Source organism: Rattus norvegicus, chromosome 2, assembly GCF_036323735.1.
Source record: "Rattus norvegicus strain BN/NHsdMcwi chromosome 2, GRCr8, whole genome shotgun sequence".
NCBI lineage: Eukaryota > Metazoa > Chordata > Mammalia > Rodentia > Muridae > Rattus > Rattus norvegicus.
The window spans coordinates 112,953,763-112,976,334 of record NC_086020.1 but is presented as its reverse complement, the minus strand read 5'-3'; the positions used below and the strand labels follow the sequence as shown (position 1 = coordinate 112,976,334).

Sequence of the window (22,572 nt, the reverse complement as noted above, 5' to 3'; positions counted from 1 at the left end):
ACACACACACACACACACACACACACACACACACACACACAGAAAATCAATTCTCTAAATTCTTACTGGCAAATGATTTCTCAGCTTGTCGTGTAAAATTATGATATATTAATTTGCCCAAGCTCTTATGTAAATTAACTCTCCATAATTTGACCACCTACAGACACAATCATCTTCCAAAAGCACTTTAAAAGCAGATATTTTCATTTCACAATATGCCACACCATCAGCCCCTTAAGCTACTCTGGGCTGCACTGGGCAGGCCTACATCTCCAATGTTTCCTCAGCTGCACAATGGGGAAGGTCAGTTAAATGATTTACTAGGGAACTGTGCCAGCCCTTTATGGCCTTATGAGAACATTGTCTACAAAAATCAAGAACCATTTCTTTGACTGCTTTAAGTTTTTAAAAAAATTTTTTTAAATAAAACACAACAAGCCTTCCATATACATTGACTATTTTAAATGTAATCAGATCTTTATCTGCATAAAGTGTTTTATTCACCATACCTATAGAATGAAATAATTTTATCATCCTTGGCCATATAAGAAATAAGTTATTTATTCATAAAAACATGTTAATTTCCATTGTTGATTACAAATCCCACCTCATTTGTACAGTGTTCCTCAGGGGTGACATCCTCCTTTGGATGTGACTGCTGCTCTGTTACTAATCCACATCACTGGCTTTGTGGTCCTGTGTCATCTTTTAAACCAGCATATTTATTCATGAAAACATGGGTCGGGAGCTGCTTTGAAGAGATTTTACTCCAGTGACCCCTTTTGGTTACAGTCACATAGTTATCTCACGTGCATAAGCTCCAGGCTTCCAGGCACCCACAGACACTCCCATGATACAAGGGGAACTCTGAAATTTGGTCTACAAAGGACACAATACCATCTGAAAGGGAATGTGGATATCCCATTGGAACAATGTGAATTATCGCTTCTTTGGAAGCTATGTTGGAATGTTACTATGTAGTTGACAGTACAAGCAAAGGAGAGATCTTGTATAATCATTGCTTTTTCCCCTGAAGAAGGCCTAGTGGAAAACTGAAGGGTAAATCAGGTTAGACTCATGTTTCTTAGGAAAAGGGCATTATAAAGCCTTTGATTCAGTTGGAAGACAAATTAACATCCACTGGACTTACAGTGGAGAGAATCAACTTTTTTTCTATCAATCCAGTGGCTAAGAAGGACAGACTGTCAGGAATATTGTCCTTTATCTGAACTGGGTTCCCACTGACACCTTGGAGGCTCCATCTGTGCTTATCTGGTTGCTATGTATTGACATGCGCTGCACATGTTTACAAATGTTATCAGATGACAAGGACACAGCTGGGCAGCATCTCTGGGAACTGGAATCTTCTTCAGTATTAGGACTTAATGCCTGCCTGTTGTTAAGAAGTGCCTAGTGTGGGTAGGTAGGCAAAGCCTGTTCTGTCCCTACAGTGACTGAAAAAGAACAGAGAGAAAAGTTTTGGCGTGGTAAATAAGCTCACATCAGGACCAGGTTGGGTATAGGCATCACCTGGATCCTTGAGGACCCTCAAGGCAGCTTCTCCAATGTCTTTCATTGATAAGCAATCTTGTAAACAGTGCTGTATGGATGACAAGGTGGGCCCCAGCGTGTAAACGGACATCAGCGAAGAACAGCAGTGCTCAGGCAACGTTTGGCAACCCGGATCAAAGTTACAGACAGATTCTTGTTAGCAAAGGGAATGGGTTTTGAAATATATCACGGAATTTGTCTCCATGTTTGGTATTATTTGAGCATATGCTATCAACAGGATGTAGCCACTTTTCTCAAGGACAAGTCGGAGGAGTGATGAAGCCCTGTTTATGTCCAGCATCCTTACACCAGTTCACAGGAGGACATCAGGCCTGGCTATGGCTGTGAAGTCCTTAGAAGTCAGCATATACTGTAGTCTTCAGGTTGGAAGACCCTCAACTACAAAAGGTTTATCTTAAGTCCAAACCTCCATGGGCACAATGGCTTCCTTGGTTCCAACGGAAGGCAGCAGGTTTTCTTCTGATAAGAAGTAGAAGGGGAACTGCACCAAGAAGCCACGGATCTTCCTCAGTTCTTCCTCGGCACGAAGGCGGTCCTCTTTTGCCAATATAGGCTTGTTTATAAAGTCCCGCAACTGGATTAAATTGTGCACTTCGTCATTGGGAAGGCACCGGAAGACCTGTTAAGATACAGATTAGAAACTGAGCGATTCGTTTAAAAGCAAGCCTGTAGTGGTAGAGCGCTTGCCTAGCAAGCGCAAGGGCCTGGGTTCGGTCTCCAGCTCCAAGAAAAAAAAAAAAGCCTGTGTTCCTTATGGAGGATATTCATTCCAACAGGCAAAACCTTTGTTTAATGAAACATTAATTTTATGTCAAAGCACAAGCCAAATGGGTTATTGTTTATAGCTGGGTAAAGTGACACATGCCTGTAATCCTGCACATGGGAGCTGAGGCAGGAGAATTATAAGTGTAGGACTAGCTATGTAGGAAGTCCTGGTTTCAACCAACCCAACCAACCTTAGTTGCAGTTTTATTTGCTAAAAATCTGTTCATCTGTTTCCATTTTAAAACATGACACCCACATTCTTTTTTTTTTTTTTTTTTTTTTGGTTCTTTTTTTCGGAGCTGGGGACCGAACCCAGGGCCTTGCGCTTCCTAGGTAAGCGCTCTACCACTGAGCTAAATCCCCAGCCCGACACCCACATTCTTATATCAGTGCTATTACCCACAGAATAAAGTCAAGAGAGCAGTAACAAACACTTGTTGGAAGGAAATTTTAAAATAATAGCCCTACTCGAATTTCACTGAAGATTCTTGTCAAAGGGGAAAACGGCAAGTTCTGTTTTCTCTAATTTTTCATTTTGAAAGACACATATGTCAACATGTTGAGTGTTTTGTATGTATGTATGTATGTATAACCTTTTGCTAACTGCCATATGGTTCAGACATCATAGCACTTTACCCTTGCAAATATTAGTAGGTGTTACATAAAAACAAGGACAGGTACCTACAGAATCAACATCATTCCTATAGCTAAGACACAAAATTCCAGTGTCATGTCCAGATTGATCCCATTAGGACCAAAATGTTTTCTGCTTCTCCCCAACAGACCAGGGTGTATAATGTTTGTAATGTACTGTTGGCACATGGCCTGCTCAACCATAACCTGGAGTCTGCAGGATGACCATAAAGCAAATGTGAGTAACTGTTTTGATTTACCAAGGAGACGACACATCTGTGCAGAAAGGAGGCTTTGGGAGACACAAAGGAGGGTGTGTTCTTACCCAACTGCACAGATAGCCAACAAATCTAGCTTTTTCCTGAAGTAACCTATTCCACCATCAAATAATACTTAACTCTTTAATAACCACAGGATGAAGGAAAGGCTCAGACTGTCAAGCCATGGCACACAGGTACACCACTGATCACCAGCTGAGATGGGTTGAGCATAGGTGTGCTTGTCTTTGGATCCTATCTGTCTACCTTCTCTTTGTCACTAAATGCCTTCTCAGACTGGTCAGTCATATATGCCTGTGATGCACGTGATGAGAGCTCTGCATTCTATAGGGTGTCACTAATGCCTCTTCTAAATGATACCTTATAAAACCTCTGATGTTTTGTTGGTTTTTCAGTGCTGGGGACTGAGTCCAGGCTTTGTGCATGCTAGGCACATGCCGGGCCACTGAGCTACCTCCCTAGCCCTTTGATCTTTGTTTTTCAATGTCTTTAAAGAAATGGTTTCATAACATAAAGCTATCTTGATTCTTTTATACTAAAAATATTCTATCTGTATCAATAAAACCATGATGAGAATGAAGACAAGCAGGAGGAGGGGTAAGTAAGCCTCACCTTATCATATATGGTAGCATTTCGAGCTGCCGTTGAAACCCAAATCTCCTTGAAGAATTTGTCACTTACAGGATCCTGAATGTCCTCACTTGGGTCAGAAAGATAACCCAGGACAAGCCTGAAACACAAGAGCCTTTGAATTTAGTGACTGAGGTTAAAAGTTTCCGGTGGTAGCAACAAGGCAGCTCAATGTCGGGGACAGAGATCTTTTGCAAGGGAAGAGAAGGAAGCCATTAAACTCATTAAAACTTCAGTTATTTTTCTAAAAGCATCCTTGTAGTATGGCCTTGATCATGAAGGTTACCCCCAAACATTGGCCTGAGAACTAGCTCACTAAAGGGTACAGAACTCTATGAAAAGAAAGTGATTATGCCCACTTTACAGATAAAGGAATAAAAGTGAGAGAGATTATAAAAATCTGTTCCAATTCATAAAGCTGGTAAGAGATAAAGCTGGAACTCCAACCAGGTCCAAGCGACTCCAGGTGACTGGACCTCTCTTTTCCCTCTCTGCTTAATCTTCTCTCACCAAGCTCCCGGTCTCCTTCTGATCTTATTCTACCCTTTTCTCTTCCTTCTCATCTTTGGGTCAAGCCCCATGCTCAGCTCTTGGATATAGAAGTAAGAAACCATGGTATCCCTCTACATAGTTAACTTTGAGAAGTAAAGTTCATCTGCTAAATGAAGAAATGGTGAGTGCTGGCGAAGAACGAGTTATCATTGTTACAGATAGGGTACGTGTTGGGAGGGAGAGATGGTTGTGGCCAGGGGGCTTTTCCCATCTATCCCTGGTTACAACCCCACATGCGATTTTTAAAAAACGATTACTCCTTTTATTGAGGATAGACTGTTTTCTCATATGATATATCCCAATTATAGTTTCCCTCCTTCTGCTCTTCCAAGTCCCTTCTCTCTGGATCCACTCCCTTTCTGACTTGCATCAGACAAGGACAGGGTTCTAAGAAAGAACAACCAAACACAACAAAATAAAATACAATAAGATAGAGCAAACACCATTACACAGAAGCTGGACAAGGTTGCTGCAATGTTTTGTGATTCAGAACGAGGTCAAATCTTTCATAGCTCCTCTCCTCTGATACTGAAGGTAAGGCTGGGCAGCCTGGGACTGTCCCACCATTTTCCCCTGACCATATGTATACCTGCAATAATTTATGTCCCTTTTATTCTCAACAGGTCCATTTGTTACTAATAGAAGGCAGATTATTTGAGAGATTACAGCTTGGCTATCCTCATAAGTCACAAACTAAATATATATTACTAAGACACTAGAAATCACCAAACAAAAATAAGATAGGTTTTAGAACCATATTGACATAATATAATTACCCACATTCTTAAAGAAATTAAGATTAAAAAGCACTCAGTGGCTTAGAGATCAAGAGCACTCATTGCTCTTGCAAAGGACCATGCTTCAGTTCCCAGCACCTTTTACGTGGCTCACAACCATCTACAACACCAGTCCCAGGGGATATGGAACCCTCTTCTGACCACCATGGGTAGCAGGTGCTCTTATGGTGCACATACATGCATATAAGCAAAACACACACACACACACACACACACACACACACACACACACACACACACACACACACACACACAGTCCCAGATTAAAGGTAGTATATACCATGCCTGGATCTGGGGTTTACTGAACCACTGAGAGATCCTTGGACTTCCATTCACAGCTGCTGCTGACCATTGTTAGGGAGTTAGACTACAGATTGTAAGTCATCAACAAATTCCCTTACTATATAGAGACTACCCATAATTCTGTAACTCTAGAGAAACCTGACTAAGACACACATATATACACAGTAAGATATGTGTGGTGGTTTGAATATGCTTGGTCCAGGGAATGGCACAATTAGGAGGTGTGGCCTTGTTGGAGTAGATGTGGCCTTGTTGGAGTAGATGTGGCCTTGTTGGAGGAAGTGTCTCCCTGTGGAAATGGGCAATAAGACACTCCTCCTAACTATGTGGGAGATAGTTTTCTCCTAATGGACTTCAGATGAAGATGTAGAACTCTCAGCTCCTCCTGCACCATGCTTGCCTGGATGCTGCCATGCTCCAGCCTTGATGATAATGGAATGACCCTCTGAACCGGTAAGCCAGCCCCAATTAAACGTTGTCCTTATAAGAGTTACCTTGGTCATGGGAACTCTTCACACCAGTAAAATACTAAGACAATATTTTTATATAACATATATAGATATAGATATATAGATATAGGAGACAGAGAGAGAAAGAGGGAGAGAGGGAGGGGGAGGGAGGGAGGGAGAGAGGGAGGGGGAGGGAGGATGAATGAATGAAAATTAGTCAAAAGCTGCAGGGATCATGGCATTGGCCTGGTGTAACTGCCTTAAGAGTCATGCTGTGAGGTATTTTTTATGTTTGAATCTGCAACTCCCGGGCACTTCCTGAGAACCTGAGAAACTCCCTCTGGCAATAAAACAACACAGGCCACCTGTGTGTCTGTATTCTTAGCTGTTGGTGAAGCATACAGAACTTGGCTAAACAGTAAGTATTGGACATTGATTTTTACATGCCCTGTCTAGCTTGTAATGCCATTATATCAGGACAACCACCACTGTATTTTGTTTTTATAAGTGTATAAAAAGTCTGACTGCTTGAAATAAACTTGTCTCATCCTCAGTCTTGCTGAGATCTCTCCAATCCAACCTGATGCATTCCTATTGATGGTATCAGGAGTCCCTCTTTCAGTAAGTGCTATCGCTTACACAAAGCCTTTCTTTCATATGCCTTATGTATTCAGAGAGCACCACAAAGGCCTATGCTAACTTCAAAATGACTAGAACATAGGCCATAAAGGCCAGTTTTAATGTTAACTGTATGAGAAGGCATCAGATAGAGGAATGATAGGATCTGGCTTAGGAAGTAAAGTCTAACTCCTAAGCAGAGGCAAGAGGATTGATGCAAATTCAAGAGCAGGCTGGTATACACAGTGAATTCTAGACCACCAGGCAGGGCTACAGAATGAGACACAATCAATCCATCAATCAGTCAATCAATGACTCATTCTATCTCTATACACACACACACACACACACACACACACACACACACACACACACACACACACACTAAAAACAGACTGTATGGGCAAGAGTTCCAACAGAACCAAAGAGGAGCCCTGGCAGCAGCATAGGTCAGATGAGATAGCAGCTGTGGTCTAGGGAGCAGTGCATTTAAGTAGAGTGGATGAAGGCTGAGAGGAAAATGTTAGCACAGAGGACAACTGACAGATAAGTGGATTGGCATCTGCCGAGATGGAGAACCTGTGGGTAAGCCCAGTGAACGTGAAAAGACCAGGAAATCAACTGAGCCAGCCTGTTGACCCATCACTTAAGCACACAAGGGGTCTAGACTGATAGGAATTTTGCTAAAGTTTGGAAGAGAAGGGTTGACTGGAAATACAAACTTTCAAATTACCCTAGTTTATATGGCCACAAAGACATTCTTGTAAAGAGCTCCTTCAGAGGATGGAAGGTAAACAGTGAAGCTGAGCCAGCGCAGCCACAGGGAAGAGACTCGATGGCCTATGCTAGAGAGCAGCCAGATGGCACAGAATCCCATAACCACGGGAAAATAGGTCAAAGAGAGAGTCTTAGTTAGGGTTTTACTGCTGTGATCAGGCACCGTGACCAAGGCAACTCTTATAAGGGTAACATTTAATTGGAGCTGGCTTACAGGTTTAGAGATTCTGTCCATTATCATCAAGGTGAGAGCATAGTAGCGTCCAGGCAGGCATGGTGCAGGAGGAGCTTAGAGCTCTACATCTTCATCTGAAGGCTGCTATCAGAATATTGGTTTCCGGGCAGCTAGGATTAGGATCCTAAAGTCCACACCCACAGTGACACACCTACTCCAACAAGGCCACACTTCTAAACAGTGCCACTCCCTGGGCCAAGCATATGCAGACCATCAAAGAGAGTTTTGTCAAATTCACATAAAAACTGACTTCTGTGATCTACATACGAACTGTCCCCCATGAGACATGTGAATGAACATGTGATTGGCAGTGGGAGGTTCTGTTTTAGACCACTGTGGAGCCTTCATGAGATGAATCTTTACTGAAGGAAAAGTGTTGCTGCAATGAGTATTGATCTCTCCTCTCCTCTCCTCCCCCTCCGCCTCCCCCTCCCTCCCTCCTCCATCTTTCTCCCCTCTCTCCCTCTTTCTCTCCCCACTTCCTGAGGAGGGAAATGATAGAACCAGACAACTCATGTTCCTGTTGCTTTGCTTTCCCACAACAATGGACGGCCTGTACCTCCTGAACTTCGAGCTAAAGTAAACCCCTCCCTTCCTTAACCTGCACCTTGTCAGATACTTTCTCCTCACATCAAGAAAATTAACCAACACATAGACCACTTAGTTTAATAATGTGGACATCATTCAGTTGTCCTCTCTGTTATCTAAGCAAATGCGGACTTACATCATTTTTAATGATTGCTGAGATTCCCAGCATGCACAGTTTCTCTAACTGATTATTTTATGATGGCCATTTGTGTGGTGTCCAATTTCTTATGATGATGAGCAAAAAATCACAACGGATGTAATTTAGACATAATATGTAACAGTTGGTGGTTTTTGTTTTACTATCATTAGGCGGCATTCCAGAATGCAAATTCCTGCGTTAAAGAATATTTGGAATTATTCCAAGAAAGGCTGTGCTACCCACGCACTCTCTGTGTGCCTTCACCCACAACTTGCATAAGTTTGGTCTATTTCAGGGGAGTTAAAGGCAATTCCTTTCTATCTCAGGCTGCACTTGTCCTGCTACACAAAATCTCTTTGAAACAAGTGGAACTGGCACCAGATGTCCACACCGATTCTTGAGTTCCGTAACCTCAAATTCTATTTCTACTTCAAATGATGTTTTCCCGTAGCTTACATGAGAATAACTTTAGAATGAGGACCCAAGCAAGGATGTTTGCACACCCCTGGCAGGCTGCTGAGAATTCAAGCAAAACTTTACTGAGCTAAGTCTGAAGGACAGAGGGGCTATGACAATGAGTTAATTAGAATTAATTATTTTGATTTAATAGTACCATTTGTTTAGGACATATATAAGGAGCTTGAAACTAAGCCTGGGGTATTTCCATGAGTTTAATCATAAAATAAGAAGTGAAATAATGGATCCACCAATTTCTCAGTTACAGGCCTGTTTGTAGGAAAACTAGTTTAAAGTCAGTGCTACTCCATTTCTAGACTCTCTCTCCTGTCAGCACTGAACTGCATGAAATTGAATAACTTAAATATCTGCAGAAGCTTGGGTGACCTTCTGAGAACAAGGTTTAAAAGAAAATGACTTTGATTTTGTTCCTCTGTATATCTAATATTCAACCACGAAATGGAGGAGGGCAGAAACACTGCAAACAAATGTTATTTCTGCTCTTTCTATCCCTCGCCCCTAGCTTCTTAGCTCGTTCTGAGCTCACCTGTGTGGCCAGTGGCTTCTGGGAAGTGATGGTCGTATCTGTAAAGTTGGAATACTTTCTAGGACTTAATGGACTGTTTGACTCACAGTTGTGACATTCAGTGCAGAACCCTGATGGTTGATTCTGTCTCCACAATTGATTTTGCATTGAAATGTGTCTTTCCATTTCTATTCAAAAATAGCCCAGATGGAAAACAGGTTAAAGTGGGAAAATAACTGTGCTCTAGGCTACAATATCATCATCTCTGGAAACACTTCTAATAAAGGGAAGAAAAATTGACAGGATTTTTTTTTTGTGGTGCTTTTAAATATATTATCTGTATTTGCCATCGGGGTAAAGTTAAGATAATTGTACAAGAACAACTTCCTTGATCCACAGCTATACAATCTCCACAACACAAGGCATCATCAGGAAATCCCAGAGGAGTCCTGGTGAAGACAGCATTGATGTAGCCAAAGCCAGAGCCTCGAACCAAGGCTCATCACAATGAACATTTCCAAGTAAAGATGTGTGGACCAAAGTGGATCCTGTGGGACACGCTGACACCCCACAGCTTCCATGATGCGGTGATTTTATTGTTATTACTCGTTTCTTTTATTTTCTGTTGTTGGAGGGCGTTGCAAAGGCCTCAGAGGGTGGACATGAAGGGATGGGGAGATGAGTGGGATTGGGGCGCATGATGTGAAATGCATAAAGAATCAATAAAAAAGTTTTTCTTTTAAAAGGACAGCTGCTTTTTGAGACAGTATGAAAATTGCCAGGAAAAATAACAACATACCTAGGAGTTAACTTCTCATGAAAGGTATAGGATCAGCATAAAGAGGGAAAAATGAAGTTTTATTCAAAATTAATCCTCCTGCTATAAAATCCTAAAACTTTGATAAGGAACAAAAGCTGGGCCCAGGGAGATGGCTCAGCTGGTTACAGGCTTGCACTGAAACATGAGGGTGAGAATTCAATCCGCCAAACCCACTGTGGTGTGTGCTGCTAACCCCAGTGCTAGAAAGGAGGAGACAGGTAGATCCCAGGGCTTGCTGGTCAGCCAGACACCCTGGTGTAACTGGTGAGCTCCAGGCTAGGGAGCCATGGTGTGCTGGAGCCAGCCTGGCCTCGGGTGAATTCCAGGCCAGGGAGACCCTGTTTCGACAGACAGACAGACAGACAGACAGACAGGGAAGGGAAGGGAAGGGAAGGGAAGGGAAGGGAAGGGAAGGGAAAAGGACAGCACCTGAAGAAGAACACCTGAAGTTCTCTTCAGACCTCCACACATGTGTGTGCATACACAAGCCTCTGCACAGGTATAAGCACATGCACACACATCAGAGAAAAGGGGAGAGAGAGGCAGAGACAGAAAACAGAACACTAGATAAATTAAGGTCCATGTCTTCTCCTTCAGTAAGATGACTCAATATTATAACATGTCGATTATTTTTATGTTGATCTATGAATCGTCTATACTGTCAGTTAAGAGGGAAACTAAGGACATGAGAGAATTTGAGTAAATGGTTCTAAGGTTCATGTGAAAAAATGAATTGGAATAGCTAAATCTGTTCTTTAAAAAAGCCCGATATTGAGGAAGTAGCATGACAAAAATTAGCATTGAAATCGTCAGGCATGAGACTGAAAATGATGTCACACTGGCTGTAAGAAAACAGATTTATGATGTGACCCAGGTGGGAGGAAAGCCAAAGTACCTGGTAACTGCCAGTGTCCTAGAAAGGCTTTCAACACCAGACAACTTCTGAACGTGGTGGTACATACATACCATATAGCACTTGGTAGACAAAGACCAAAGGATCAGAAGTTCAAGGTCATCCTCAACTCCAAAGTGAGCTCAGGCTATCCTGGGCTACATCCTATCTCAACACACACACACACACACACACACACACAAACACAAACATACAAACAGAAACACATTCACACACACACACACACGCACACGTGCACACGCACATGCGTGCACGTTAGCAAGGTATAATGGCACAGACAATTAATCACAGCTTCCAGGAACCAAATATAAGAACTTTTCTGAGTTTCAGGCTAGCCAGGGCTACATAGGGAGAACCTGTCTCAAAAAACAAACAAATAAAATAACAAATAAATGTTTTTAAAAATCAGGTAAATGGTACCACCTCACATACCCTCTTGACCAGTTGAGGGGAGAAAATAATCTAGAACCCCTTGTATTAGTTCCCTACATTGAAAACAAGCTACTCTATGAGACATGGTGGTGCACACTTGAAAACTTAACACTGAAAAGTCTGAGACAAGAAGGTCTTGAGTTCAAGGTCAGTTTGGGCTACGTAGTGAGAACATGTCAAAAAATAAAAATGAAACTACACATGTTAAAAGTAAAATGTAAAACTCAAACTAGAAAAAACAAAATCCAAAGTAACTGTGGATATTGGTGAATATACTCTTAGCAACTAGGTTAAAAATTAACGAATTTGGTTAATAATACATGATTAATTTCCCCCAAATAATAATTTTCTCCTAATTAGGACTAATAAAATTGATCAACCATAGTCAACAGAATACGTAATAGTTATTGGTCACTGAGAGAAAGTTAAACATCGCAGAAAAGTAGGCAAAGGACCTGAAAAGGCCATGCAAACTCTCAAAAGAGCAAGCACTCTGGATTAATAAACACATTATTTTTTAAAACCTTAAAAAAATCACAAAATAATAAAATATCAGTGAAAGTTTACATTCAATATGGAGGTATGTTTTTCAGGAATTATTGCACGCATATATGTGAAGTATGGTGCAATCATTAAAATGTTACAGAATAATACTGACATGGGAAAGCACGTGTAGCATTTAGATAATAAACACTGGCCTGGTGGCTTGGCAGGTCAGCCAAGCCTTGGCTGCCTCCAAGTGTGAAGACCTGAATCGGATCTGCAAGACCCTCAAAAGGTGAAAGGGGAGAAGTGACTCCCACAAATTATCCTCTGACTTCTGCATTCATGCATACACATATGCATGCACCTATACCCATGCAAAAAAAAAATAGATTTTTAAAAATAAGATGATGCTCAGGGCCTGAAAAATTCAATTTTTGTTTTTTAAAGATAGATGCAATGTGTGTGTGTCTGTGTGTGTGTGTGTGTGTGTCTGTGTGTGTGTGTGTGTGTGTGTGTGTGCGCGCGCGCACGCACGCGCATACGTACATGTGCAGGAAAGAATAGAATGCTAGATGTCAAATGTTAAAACTGTGAGATGTACAGAGGAATCCATTACTGCATTGCTAGGGATGGGAATCTATCCAGGGGTTCATCAAATAATTACACGTAGAACTGTATGATCTCATCCACAATCCCAATATTGGCTTATCTTCTGAGATGTTATTTCAACTTGTCAGAGACAAGTACCCTCCCATGGTCATCCCACCATTATTCAGAGGAGCCAGAAAACAAAAGTAAACTAAGTGTCCATCAACTTGTAAAACTAAAAACTAGTGAAGAAAGAAAATGTGGCTCATCTATACACATTAATGTGATTCCCCCACAGATAAGAAGGGAGGGAGGAAGGCAGAGGGATGGCTTGGCCTCATTGGTAGAACGTGGAAAAGAGCTCACAGATGCTTAAGCAAAGAACGATGGTTACTAGTTCTGGGGTAAGGAAGGAGACAGGACATGAGCTTGGTCAATGGGAAGTGAGCTAGTGTAGGCATGAATAAGAAGTTTTGGTGGGCTTCGTGGGAGACTTTAGATGATGGTGATGATGGAGCATATATTTCACAGAAGTCAGAAGAAAGACTTTTGAATGTTAGATTTGAATGCTGAATAAAAGGATAAAGGCTCGAGGAGATATGCATGCCCATATTGGAGAGATGGTTCATCAGAAAAGCACTTTGCTGTGCAGGCCTGGTAACCTGAATTTAATTTTTGAAAGCCAAGGAAAAAGCTGGACACAGTGATACATATCGTTCATACCAGCACTCTTACAGTGAGCTGGGAGTAGAAAGAAGAGAAATGCACAGAAGCTCGCAGGCCAGCTAATCTGGAATACTCAGCAAGGCAGAAACAAGAGAGACCCCTGCCTCAACAAGGTGCATGGACAGTTATTCCCCAGGATTGTTCTCTGACCTTCTCTTGCACACATGGCACTGCCCAAACATATATTAAATATTTTTAAAGTTACTCTCACATTAATCTAAACATTACTTAGTAAACACAAGTACTAAAATGTTGGGGTTGGTCTGGTGCTGCTGTGTATTCAAATGCTAAATCCTATACCCTAATATCTGATTGCCCCAAGATGAGAAAATTCTTCTATACATCAGCTTTTGTTTTGCAAACCTTGCTCCCCCAGTTAATTGGTCATTAAAAGGCATAGCCTGTGATTGGGCAGTACAGAGAGATAGGCGGGACTTCCTGAAAGGAAGAAAGGAACTCTGGGAAAAAGAGGAAAGCCTTTCTCCAGGAGACATGAGGGGAGATGGACATAACTATAGATCTGGAAGGTATAGCTAGCCATAGCTGGATGGGGCTAGATGGATCAGTTAACTAGTTGAGTGTCTGCCCCGTTAAGTCACAAGCCTTGAAATACTAAAAGGTCTCTGTATGGTTGTTTGGGGATCTAGCTGGTTAAGGAATAAATGCCACCATATTCATTTGCAATATTAATATGCCCAGAATAATTATTTTTACACTAAAATATCAGATAGCACTCAATAAATATTTGCAATTTATGTATAAATTTAAAAATAAAGCTTAAAAATCACTGGCACTGGGTGGAGGAATTACAAATTTTACCTTCATATTGATTTTTTTATGTATGCTAAATTTCTACAAGAAAAAATAAAGTATAAAGAAGAATGGTATCCCTCTATAATTAGTATACAACTGAAGTTGTATAAAGAAGTCCACCACTTTAAAAAGAATCCTGAAGTTTACCCACCACTGAAAGGACGTGACATATATTTTCAGCTTACAAAGTGAAATATTTCCTTGTGTCTGCTGGAATAGGAAGCCAGTGGGTTGAAGAGCAGGGTACTAATTTTAAACTCTCCACAGCTAAACAAAAAAAATTAAGAGCTTTTCTGAAATATCAGTGGTTTGAAAGAACTCTCACTGCCCCAAACAGTTAGTAATAAAGTAATACAGTGATGAAAGCTGTTGAAAGGCACTGACATAGTTTGAGGCATGGCTCTGACTTCTTCCAGCTGAGTGAAGAATCAGTGTGTCTGAATGTGCATGTAGCTAGGTCTGGGGAGCTCAGTCTGCTCACACTAAAGAAAGATGGCCGCCATGTTGACAAGGAGAGAAGTACCTAGTACATGTCCTCTCTGTGTGTGAGCCAGTTTCCACATGGACATTAACGCATGGAGCATCAAAACAATGGTTTTGTAGGACATTCCTCCTGTAAGCAACATAAAGCACAACTTTCAACTACATCAGAAGCACTTGGAATGTCTCCCCATAGAGGCCACTATTGAGAGCACCAAGGTCCTAATGCACAGATACACACTAAAGAAACCAGTAATGTTAAACAGTCATGTTTTCAATAAGAAAGATGGATAACCTGTGTTTCCGCAGAAGGCTGGGAATGGAGGTGGTTGAGAATCTGGTGACTTACTGCATCTGTTGGGCCAGGCCATACCAAACTCCCACAGGCAAGACCAGAAGTGGCTAATAGTCCAAAAGACCTCTTTGATCCCTGCATGGCCAGGACTACACCAGACCCTCCTATAGGGCCTTAAGATACATATACATATAGCTTACATCTAGAATCAATCTTCATGGGAGAAATGGCATGTACTTCAAAAACAGTTGTGATGTAATGATGCCTCTTTGTGCATATGGACTGTTATACCAGGAATCATTTTTTCCAAATTGTACTATACCAAACATGCTTACAATAAACTACTAGAGGTCATACAACAGAAGTCCGAACCAACCCTGGCTAACTAAATCATGTTGAACCAGACTTCCTTCTTGTCTCACTCGGACTGCCAGTCTGCCAGTCCTGATGGTCACAGAGATCCCCACAGGTCATAAGTGAAATGACTCACAGCAAGGTCAATTCTAGAATCATAAACTAAGGACCTCCTGACAAGGTCAACAGTTGGGAGAGAGGGCAAGGTGTTAACAGACAATGTGTGGTTAATGTATCTGGAAGGGTTTTACCTGTTCCTTGTTTAGTTCTGAGGGAAGGAGCTAGATGGTAGTGAGCAATGGAGTAACATGATTGAGGTGAGGGAAGAGTACTTGATAACAAACTGAGGGAGCTGGGGGCAGTTAGAACCTCTTCAGGGCCAACAACAGCACTTAATCCCTTAGCTTCACAGTGTTCAGTATTCTGTCTATCTTGTGGAAGACCAGAGAAGTCCTTTTACACCTAGGAAATGTAATGCTCCACTTAAATTTGATACCATCAACCACCAGAATTCTTTTAGGAATACTTAATACATCCTTGTAGTTCATCTGCCAATGTTCACGTCACGGTGCATATGGAGGTCAGGAAACCTTGTGGGAGTCACTTCTTCCCTCTCACCTGTGACAACCTGAATATTCTCTCCTTCCACCTCATGAGCTGAAGGGATTGAACTAAACCCTTCAGACTTTCTGGAGTGTCTTCACATGTGAGAGCACTTTGCATATTCTGAATTTTTAAAAGTGAAGTTACTTTAAAAACTTACACAAATTCTACCTATACAGTTTGACCTGACCTGACCTTAAATCAATTACACTTAAAAGGGTAACGTGCTATTGTACACAAAGATGACAGACTATTAAAATACATGTATGTATGTTTAAAACCATTTTTCTTACTAGTGTACATATCCTCCACTCTGAGGGGCATTGTTCTAGATGAAAAAGAACTAGCATGGTGAGAGTACCAAGGGTAAGCGCACCCTCAGCCCCAGCTCTGTGAAACTAACAATAAAATCACGGCTCTGTAGGGCTGACCTGAAGCACTCCAGCCGAAGGCCTTGAGCGAAGCGGCCAGCTTGATATTCTTTTCCATCCATCACTGACGGGACTGTCTCTGTGTCCTGCACTATGACAGCCATTTCGCTGTCTCGCTTTCCCAGCATGCTCCGGTCATTGATGTTGGCAGAACCTAAAAGGAGAATCAGTAGACATGCACAAGCTTCTTCTCATAAAACCCCAATTCTATCAACATCATCTAGGGAAGATGCCGTTTAGGGATGTGGGGGCCTCCTGAGGATGAGGCCAAGTATCAACCATTGCAATGCCATTATCGTTGTCAGTGTTCAGTTTAGGACATGGCACCTGGCGTGGTTCTGGGCCATGTGGCATGAAGGAAAGCTCCCAGAGGTTTCTGAGAAAGAAGAACATTGTACCATCTTTCCCAGCCTTTGGATATTGACTTCAGAAGATTCACTCTTTGGCCATTTTGCAACCACAAGGAACTAACCCAACAAGCCGAGGCTGACAGACAAAAGGCAGACTAGCAGCTAAAGAGATGGTCCAGCAGTTAAGTGAGCTTCCTGCTATTCCAGGAGGCCCAAGTTTGTTCCCAGCATCCATGTTAACGGCTGTAGCTCCAGGGAATCTGATGTCCTCTTTTGGATGCCATGGACACCTACACATGTGGAAATAGCATACACATTCACGGACATAGATGCAACACATATAAATAAAAATAATTGTTTAAAAAAACCCTACAGAATCTAGAAGAGTGTGAACTAGTCAACACTGGAATTTCCTTATACTGTTTATGAAACAATACAATTTCTTTATTGCTTCACATTTTCTACCCACATCCCAAAGGATGCTGGTCAATCATGAAGGAGTTTAAAGAAAACAATACAATGGCCAGTTCAGTATGGAAGTTGTAGGGTTTTGGGTTTTGTTTTATTTTTTTAAAAAATATCAGCCTTGAGGTGGTGGCCCACATCTTTAGTTCCAGCACTCAGGAGGCAGAGGCAAGCAGATCTTTCAGACTTCTGTGCATGTTTGCATTTTTTCTATATTTTTCTTTTGTTGGAAATAGACTTTTTTCATACATATATTGTGATGATGGTTCCCTTCCCCACCACCTCCTTCCAGACTCTACCTACTTCCCCTCTCATCCAAATCTACACCCTATCTATGTCTCTGTTGCAGATGGAAGGGTGTGTAGCTGGGTTGGTGCTGACCTGTCTCCTTTGTAGCCTGCCGTGCACCTTCTAGCACCATGAGTAGGGGTAAAAGCTGTAGGAAGGCACCAGCCTCTATCATGTTCAATGAATTGTGTGGATGTCATCTTCAGCAACAGGGCCTTGCTGTCAGTTTTGGGGAGAACCAATAGCCTTGGCCATAGCATGGGTTGTATGGGGGTTCTCGTGGGGCCTTTTTGGCTAAAATCTCAATTAGATGTGACTCCTTCCTGGATGATGAGAGATACCTGTTGGGGCTTCATAGTCCCCATTATTTGCCAACTTCGTTAGATCACCTTCACATATGTGTCCTTTTGGAATGCTTTTACTATATTAGCTTTCTATACCAGCATTCAAATGGCCCTTGTTTTAGCTGTCCCTCCACGGTTTTCTTCCCTTGCCCTCTTTCTCTCCCTTCATCATTTTGTCCTCCCACTCTAGCCCCTGCCCCCACCTTAGTCATCCATAATTACATTACTTCCCCTTCCTGGGGAGATCCATCTCTGCCCTCTAGTCCCTTACTCTATAGCTAACTTACATGGTTATATGGATCGTAGCCCCTGATTATTGAAGACTCAACAGCTAACATTCACCTGTAAGTGAAGACATTCCATATTTATTTTTCGTGGGCTACCTCACTCAGGATGATTTTTTTTCTCACTCCATACATTTACCTATGAATTTCATTAAATTTTTTTAGCAACTGAGTAATGTTACATTGTGTAAATGTACATAACATTTCCTTTAACTATTCATCCATTATGAATGAATTAATTTCCATGGAAATCTAGACTGTTTCCGGTATCTGGCTATTATAAATGAATGGACATGGTTGAACGAGCAGCACTGTAGTAGGATGAAATGTCCTTTGGGTGTACGCCCAAGGGCGGATAGCTGGATCTTGACGTGGATTGATTCCCAACTTCCTGAGGAGCCCACCCTGATTTCCATAGTGGCAGTACAAGTTTGCATCCCATCAGCATGGAGGAGTGGTCCCCCACTCTTCCTCCTTGCCAGCACGAGCTGTCATTCACCGATCTTGGTCATCCTAACTGGTGTACAATGAAATCTCAAACTAGTTCAAATTATTTGAATTTCCCTGATGACTAAAGATGTTAAACACTTCAGCCATTTGTGTTTACTCTTTTGAGAATTCTCTATTAAATCTGTAGCCCATTTTAAACATTTGACAGCCACTTTTTTGAGTTCTTCATATATTTTAGGTATCAGCCCTCTATCAGATGTATATTGCTAAAGTCTTTCTATTTTGTAGCCTTCTCTGTTTGAATGAGTGTCCTCTGCCATACAGAAGCTTTTTGGTTCCCTGAGGTCTTATTTATTAATTGTTCTTAGTACCTGTGCTGACCGTGTTCTGTTCGGAAAGTGTTTTCCTGTGCCGGTGAGTTTACGACTATTCCTCACTTCTCTTCCTTCAGGTTAGGTATACCTGGTTTTTATGTTGAGGTCTTTGATCCATTTGAAGTTGACTTATCACTTATGGGTAATAAGTTCATATAGAGCAGTGGTTCTCAACTTTCCTAATGCCGTGACCCTTTAACACAATAAAACTTTGTTGTTACTTCACAACTGTAGTTTTGCTACTGTTATGAATTGTGTGTGTGTGTGTGTGTGTGTGTGTGTGTGTGTGTGTGTGTGCGCATTTTCTGATGGTCTTGGGTGACCCCATGTAAAAGGGTTGTTCAGGTCCCAAAGGGTCATGGCCCACAAGTTAAGAAACATGGCTATTGGGGTTGGGGATTTAGCTCAGTGGTAGAGCGCTTGCCTAAGAAGCGCAAGGCCCTGGGTTCAGTCCCCAGCTCCGGAAAAAAAAAAAAAAAAAAAAAGAAACATGGCTATTATAAGCTAGGGCTATTAGGCTATGATGCTTTTTTAAAAACTACTCTGTGCAAATAGAAAAAGAATCTATCTCTCCAGTCTTTCTAATTATGTATATACATATGTACAGATATTCAAGCCATGTTTACAGAAATATACATACATGTATGCACTCAAATACCCTGAGATATGTATATTTCCTTGCTTCAGAATTACATGTTTCCCAAACTATATTCACCACATAAGACATTTCATTACTGTTAGATATGAGATTTTTTTTCTCCTTTCTCTCATGGAGACTAGAGATGAAAAAGGCATAGAACTGCCAAAAACTGTCAAAACACTTCATGACGTTTAGTTTCTTAAAGACCAGGGAATTATCTTAATATAGCTGAGAAGCTACATTTTATTTAAAACAGATGAACAGGATTCCCAGAAGTGCCATCCACTATTGCTCTCAACAACGCACGTTCAGAGTGGTAATATGTTGGCTAGTTTTATGACAAGCTTGAGTCATCTAAAGGGAAGAACTCCAATTGATAAAATAAGATCAGGACATAGGGCATTTTCTTAATTAGTGGTTGATGGGGAGGTCCTAGCCCATCGTGGGTTGGTGCTATTCATGGGCTAATGGTCCCAGGTTCAAAGAAACCAGACTGAGAAAGGCCTAAAGAGCAAACCAGTAAGCAGCATCCCTCCATGGCCTCCACATCAGCTTCTGCCTCCACATGCCTACCCTGTTTGGGTATTTGTCCTGGCTTCCTTCAGTGATGGACTACAATGTTGAAGTGTAAGCCAAACTCGCTTTTGGTTATGGTGCTTCATTGCAGCAATTGAAACACTAACTAGGAAAGGTTATTAATTTTCTGCATCTCATCTACCTTTCCAGTGTAACAATGTTAACATGAGAAATAATTGAATAATGGTAACAAGGATGCCCAGTGTATATAAACCTGGAAGGAGGCTGAGTATCCACCCCTCTGGCCCAGAAGATTCAACCCAGAACATGCATGCCTCTCTCCCAAGCCACTCAGAGAAACAGGGCTCTATAGAAATACACCTTTATCCTTAGTCAGAGAAGGATATTGATCTTAAAATGGGGCTATGCCATTTCACTGCAACACCCTTCTCTCTCCAACTCCATGAATATCAGCAAAGACATCTGGATTGTGTCTAAAATGTAGGCAATAGAAAGAGTTTTGGTAGGCACACGGGCAGTAATACTTTAACATTCTTCTGACCTTAACTGTTACCCAACTCTGGATCTGTAGGAAAGGTCAAATGGATGGAAGATCAAAACAAGCCACCCACAAGGATCTCTTGTTTGAAATACTTTCTTTGCTGATTTTCTTTCCCTCCAACTCCAGAAATCTAGTCACTCAGATTCAAAATAAAAGTAAAAGAATAATGAAAAAATAATAAAATCAGGGCTAGCAATATGACTCATTAGGTAAAGACACTTGGCTGCTAAGGCAAGCCTAATGATTAGAGTTCAGTTCCTAGGACCCTCTGCACAAAACTGTGCAGCACACACAAAATCAATCTTGCAACCAACCAACCAAACAAGCAAACATTTTTAAGAGGATCAATGAGATCAGGCATATGAATAAATGAATGTTTAAAGCCTCAGTTTCTAATACTGTAATATATAATATATACAGAGTCCCTTTCATTGCTTTGATTTCTAATACTTTATAAATTAAAACCAAAAACAAGCAGAACAGTTTAGGGAGGATAAAACAGAAGCGGAATGTCTCTGGAACAGTCTAGAATTATATGGCAGTGTCTCTGTTGCCAAGGAAGTGTGGGGAAGCAAGGACAACTGAGGCAGAGCACTGTCAGTGACAAGAGGCACAGCCACAGGCCACATACTTACCTATGATAACCGTGTTATCATCAGCAATTAACAACTTGCTGTGGACATAGATGAGCTCAGTGACAAGGTTTCCTTCCAGCTCTGCATGTGTTCTCAGACCGCAAAATGATATGTAATTTATCCACTTGTTACCAACTGTGAATCAAAAAGAAAATACTAAAATCAACATCACCGTGCCCAACTAAGGTACATCAAATTTGTTGTTTTCCAAGACATATATGTCACGTAAGCAGGTTACTTAGAATACATGTATACAATATTGTAATGTGTACACACACACACACATACACACACACACACATTGCAAAACTTAATCAGCAAAATATAAGGGAATTTATATTAATAACTTGGATGAATACCCTAACTTCATTCTGTTGCTGCAACAAAAACACTTCAACCAAAAGCTAGGGGAGGAAAGGATTTGACTCAATCTTCTAGGCCGCAGTCCATCACTGAGGGAAATCAGGGTGGGAGCTCCAGGGTAAGCAGGATCCAGAGGAGCAATGTTTGCTAACTCCCTCTCTGGCTTGTTCTCTGGCTCATGCTTTGCTCATTTCTCATCCATCCCAGGACCTTCGGTTGGTGCAGCTCACAGTAGACTGGGCTCTCTATACCAATTAACAGTCAGGACAATCCCTTATAGATACATCCACCAGCCAATCTGAGGCAAGCAATTCCTCATTTTCGATTTCCTTCTGAGATGACTCTACTCTATGCCATTAAAGCTAACTAGGACAATGGCTACATTTTTAAAAAGTCAAATTGAAATGTCTTCTGTCTTTGGCTGATGCAATCTAGAAACATACTCCAATTTGAGCCATTTAATGAGTTGGTGGGCTTAACTACTGAGGAGAGAAGGCACAAAAGACAACATAAGAGTTCAGTGTTATGGCTGCTTCTGTCTCCACTGACCCCTGCGGCAGTACCAGAGGACAAATACATGTTAGAACCATAAAATACATGTAGTACATTCAGCACCAAACAGCATTTTAGTGTGTTTACTATGGCTACAGAGAAATGAGGCCAATTAAACAATCTTCCCCTGGGATTGGGAGGAGTGCTGTGAACTGCTGTCTTCAAGTCATGGCCAAGACTGTGCCTGGGAACTCACAGCAGCTGTGGTTACTAATACAAGATGAGGCCTGGCAACATTGCATCATGGGTTGGGGAAGAACTTATGAGCTTCCACCCTCCCTGAAGAACTATTGACATTTAACAGTTACTGGGGAAAGAGAAGTCATTTTCTTCAGTGGCATAGCTACCAAAACGTTGTCCATGCTCCTGAAGACAATGCTAATTGATGCCAGTGAGTCACTGGAAAACTAAGCTAAACAATATGAAAGCAGGAATGGGATTGGTTGGAAAAAAGGAATTGAGAGAGGACAGCAGGAGGTAAAAATGAAAA

General features: G+C 41.5%; 1 protein-coding gene and 1 long non-coding RNA gene across 6 annotated transcripts in view; one reads left to right on the top strand and one right to left on the bottom strand.

The window, feature by feature from the left end:
* Positions 1-477: 477 nt before the first annotated feature.
* The window catches only part of Pld1 (phospholipase D1), a 198,038-nt gene continuing 175,943 nt past the window's right edge, over positions 478-22,572 (bottom strand). For 2 of the 4 annotated variants that reach the window (NM_001399082.1, NM_030992.3), the window contains 4 exons: positions 21,168-21,302; positions 16,260-16,413; positions 3,861-3,978; positions 478-2,191 (listed from right to left, as the gene is read on the bottom strand). In NM_001399082.1, the coding sequence (NP_001386011.1) occupies positions 1,967-2,191; positions 3,861-3,978; positions 16,260-16,413; positions 21,168-21,302 (632 nt within the window). In that variant the 3' untranslated portion in view covers positions 478-1,966. The remainder of the gene's footprint in view (positions 2,192-3,860; positions 3,979-16,259; positions 16,414-21,167; positions 21,303-22,572) is intronic. The other 2 variants (XM_006232206.5, XM_063281317.1) reach the window with 1 other exon arrangement.
* Positions 21,217-22,572, top strand: part of LOC120100789 (uncharacterized) — a 38,671-nt gene continuing 37,315 nt past the window's right edge. For both annotated transcript variants that reach the window (XR_010063795.1, XR_005500845.2), the window contains exon 1: positions 21,217-21,353. This is a non-coding gene — a long non-coding RNA (uncharacterized LOC120100789). The remainder of the gene's footprint in view (positions 21,354-22,572) is intronic.